The sequence below is a fragment of the Limulus polyphemus genome, unplaced genomic scaffold (assembly GCF_000517525.1).
Source record: "Limulus polyphemus unplaced genomic scaffold, Limulus_polyphemus-2.1.2 Scaffold5245, whole genome shotgun sequence".
In the NCBI taxonomy this organism is placed as follows: Eukaryota; Metazoa; Arthropoda; class Merostomata; order Xiphosura; family Limulidae; genus Limulus; species Limulus polyphemus.
This window is the reverse complement of record NW_013670855.1, coordinates 49,847-53,722: the sequence shown is the minus strand read 5'-3', so window position 1 is coordinate 53,722 and position 3,876 is coordinate 49,847. Positions and strand designations below refer to the sequence as shown.

The window sequence follows — 3,876 nt, the reverse complement described above, 5'->3', positions numbered from 1 at the left end:
TACACTTATTTTCAACAGTCGCTCTATAACAACGTACTTCAACAATACGTCTCTCTCTCTGATTGCATTTCTATTACTCACTACCTACACACACATTATTGCCGTCACGTTGTGAGCGTCTTATTTATATACCAGACTAACATATATCTAGTAAATACTAGGGCATTCACGAAGGAACGGGATAGTTCTAGAAAGCAGGTGGCATGACACTAGTCACGTGACCTCGCTGACGCAACAATATGCATCACGCTTCCAGGGACGTATTTATCACCTGTCTTCATTACATATTCTTATATCGAATTAGATCAGACTGCTAAAGGTTGTTTTTTCTGAAACGGGATATTTCCTCTTAATATTTTCGTTATCTATATCAACATTAGGAGTCTAAAGGGCTATACTATATACTGTTTTTAAGTAGATCGATAGATTTATCCAATGAATTTTATATATTTCGTTTATTATAATTTTAACATCAGTCTTACATAGTTTTCAATTCACAAAACTAAGATTATAAACGAATAAAACCTGTAATTTGATGTTGTTTTTTTTTAAAATATATTATACATCAACCACGCAGAATATACGGATTTTATGACGAATGTAAAAGAAGATACAGCATTAAACTTTGGAAGACCTTCACCGATTGCTTCAACTGCCTGCCAATAGGTAGGTGTCGCTGTTTCGTATAACTGAATTTTATCACCCGTAGCACATAATAACTTTTTATTTGGAAGAAAGCTATTTCATCGACAATTGTAATTTGAAATTGGTGACTGTAGAAGTAATTTTTGTATAGATTTAGGCCTATAGAAAGTGTGAAAATTGAAGAGATATAGAAACGAATCCGCTGTTACCAAAGGTGTCTCATTTTGACAGTGCTAAAGATATAAACTCTGCGATTAAAGATTATTAGATAACTTAGTACACTGTTGTAAAAATAGGGACACCGAGAGAAAGGGCTTGAAGAAATTATAAAACGACATCTGAATCATACTGGATAGAAAATCGAATATAAATCTCGTTATTGTATTACAGAATATAATATAAGACAGGTCATCTTTTTTATGATATTACAGAATATAATATAAGAAAACAGGTCATCTTTTTTATGGTATCACAGAATATAATATAAGACAGGTCATCTTTTTTATGATATTACAGAATATAATATAAGACAGGTCATCTTTTTTATGGTATTGCAGAATATAAATATAAAACAGGTCATCTTTTTTCTGATATTACATAATATAATATAAAACAGGTCATCTTTTTTATGGTATTACAGAATATGAATATAAAACAGGTTATCTTTTTTATGGTATTACAGAATATAAATATAAAACAGGTTATATCGTTACTGTATTGAAGAATATAAATATAACAAGTCAACTCGTTACGATATTGGAGATTACTATTATTTTCTTTTGTACTTTTCTACTAATTAATTTTTCTTAAGTTTCTTTTTATTTCCCCCAAAGAGGTTCGAAGGCTGCCTAAAGTGGTTACCTGTTTTAACCACTAACATCAGTATACAGTAGTGTGTAGTCTGTCAATATGTCAGCAGACACTAAAATGACGTTACATAAGGGATGCTTAACGTTGCAATTTGTGCTATCGTGACGTCAGTAAAACGTGCACATGCCATGAATCACAAGAATAATTATGCACTCTGTTGGCTACAACACAGAATGACGTATGAACTTCAAAAGCAAGAGACAAAAAATATTTCTTATTTTTAATTTTAGTTTTACTTACTCTTGAAACAGAACATTTTCGGGGACCCTGTGAAAATACATCTAGTACAAGTATTAGGAAAAAATATTATTGCTAAATAAAAAAAAAAACTATGTGGGGCTGGCTACTGAACATGAAGAAAGGAACCAAACAAGATATGGACGGAAGTGGACATATCACTTGATTGGCTAATAATCACATAGTAGACTAAGCCAATAACTACATTACTGGCTTCCCCACTTGGTGTTTGAATGGAATGTCGGTTTTCGTCAGTACACCTTTCCTTTACTTAACTTTATGATACTACTTATGTGACTATTTTACTATAGAGTAACATTTTACGATTGGAAATTCTGGTTCTATTTGTTTTGCCAGTGAGGAAGCCAGTAATGTAGTCCTACTAGTGCTACTAAGTTGGATGTTGAAAAGGCCTTTGACAAAATATGGCATAATGGGTTATTATATATATACATTAATTTATTATTTTAACCTACCATATTCATTTATAAGATGGATAAATAATTTTATTAAAAACAGGGAAAATAAAATTAACATACACAATGATTTGTCAGATAGCTTTAGTCTGAAGTAGGAGTGCCCTCCAGTGGCACAGCGGTATGTCTGCGGACTTACAACGCTAGAAACCGGGTTTCGATACCCGTGGTGGGCAGAGCACAGATAGCCCTTGTGTAGCTTTGTGCATAATTAAAAACAAAACATCTGAAGTAGGAGTTCCACAAGGTACTGTTTGGAGTCCAATATTTTTTAGCTTATATACCAAGAATATTAAATGTCCAGAAACTAATACTGGGTATATTATTAATGCACGATATGCTGGTGATATTACTTATTGGGTTATCAGTCATTCGGTTTAAACAATAATTCGAAACTTACAATTTGCTTTAATTGATTTAGAGCTTTGGTGCAAATTATGGGTGTATTTATACCCTGATAAAACTAAGTTTATCATTTTCTATAAGAAAAATAATATATCTAAACAAAATTTATTCGACATCCAAAAAGCAAATGTTAAAATATATAATACACAAATGGAATCAGTTGAATACGTTAAATATTTAGGAGTTGTATACGATAGGAAATCAAACTGGAAAGACCATGTTAATATTTTAGTTTAAAAAAGGTTGGTTTAGGTTTAACATATTAAAGAAAATAATTACAAAACAGGGAAGATGTGACTGTAAAACTATAATTAAGATTAATAAAGTATTTATTAGATCACTTCTTGAATACGCAGCTAGAGTGTGGTCTAACATTAATTTACTTAATATAAAAATATAACAAACTCTACAAAATACTGTACTATGACCAGCTACGAATTCACATTTAAATACGTCCGTCAAACATTTGCACCAGCAGAGTTCTTTACCAACTTCGATCAGAGATTAAGATACCTCACTCAAAGTTATTTAAAAAAAAATCATATATATTAAAGTAAGAAAAGATTAATACAATGTTTAGGAAATATAACTCTCTGTTTATTTTGTAGTGTTATAGCTATGGGAGCTAAATATGTTTTTATAATTTTAATTTATATATTTAAATTAAACAAGTTTTAGTGATAAATAATTTAATTATATATAAATATATATATATTGAGTGTATATTTAATTTTGTATAAAATTTTAGTATTTATTGTAATTAAGGTGTTTTAAGATATAATATTAATTTATATATTTTATTGCCTTTTATACTAGATGTATATACATATTCAAAGTTAGTTAACTCCGTCATTAAATTATAAATATGTTCTGTTGGTGGAGGAGGTTCGGTAGAACCTGGAACACCAATCCTCATGAATTAGAGGATATCTTCTCTCCTGGCGATCTGGATACGAATGTGTGCAATACCATAAAACATCCTCTTCAAACTTTAAGATGTGAGTGCATGATAAGAGTGACAGTTAATTCCTTAGCGTGGGTGGTAAAGTGTTGTTGAATGGCTGCCTTCCCTCTGGTCCGTAGTTCAAAATTATAGCTATGTCGAACTACAAAATATAAAAATACTTAAAACATGAAAATGATGTAAGAAGAGAATAAAAGGTCAAAGTTCAGGTCGCTTAGGTGAAACTTTAACCAATTAACACCAGTTAGTGCTTACTTTCTCGAAATTACTGAAATAGTG

At 30.7% G+C, this 3,876-nt stretch overlaps 1 protein-coding gene across 2 annotated transcripts in view; it reads left to right on the top strand.

The window, feature by feature from the left end:
* Nucleotides 1–3,876, top strand: part of LOC106472325 (serine/threonine-protein phosphatase PP1-2-like) — a 25,816-nt gene that overhangs the window by 12,779 nt on the left and 9,161 nt on the right. For both annotated transcript variants that reach the window (XM_022400930.1, XM_013932963.2), the window contains exon 3: nucleotides 578–666. In XM_022400930.1, coding sequence (XP_022256638.1) covers nucleotides 578–666 — 89 coding nt within the window. The remainder of the gene's footprint in view (nucleotides 1–577; nucleotides 667–3,876) is intronic.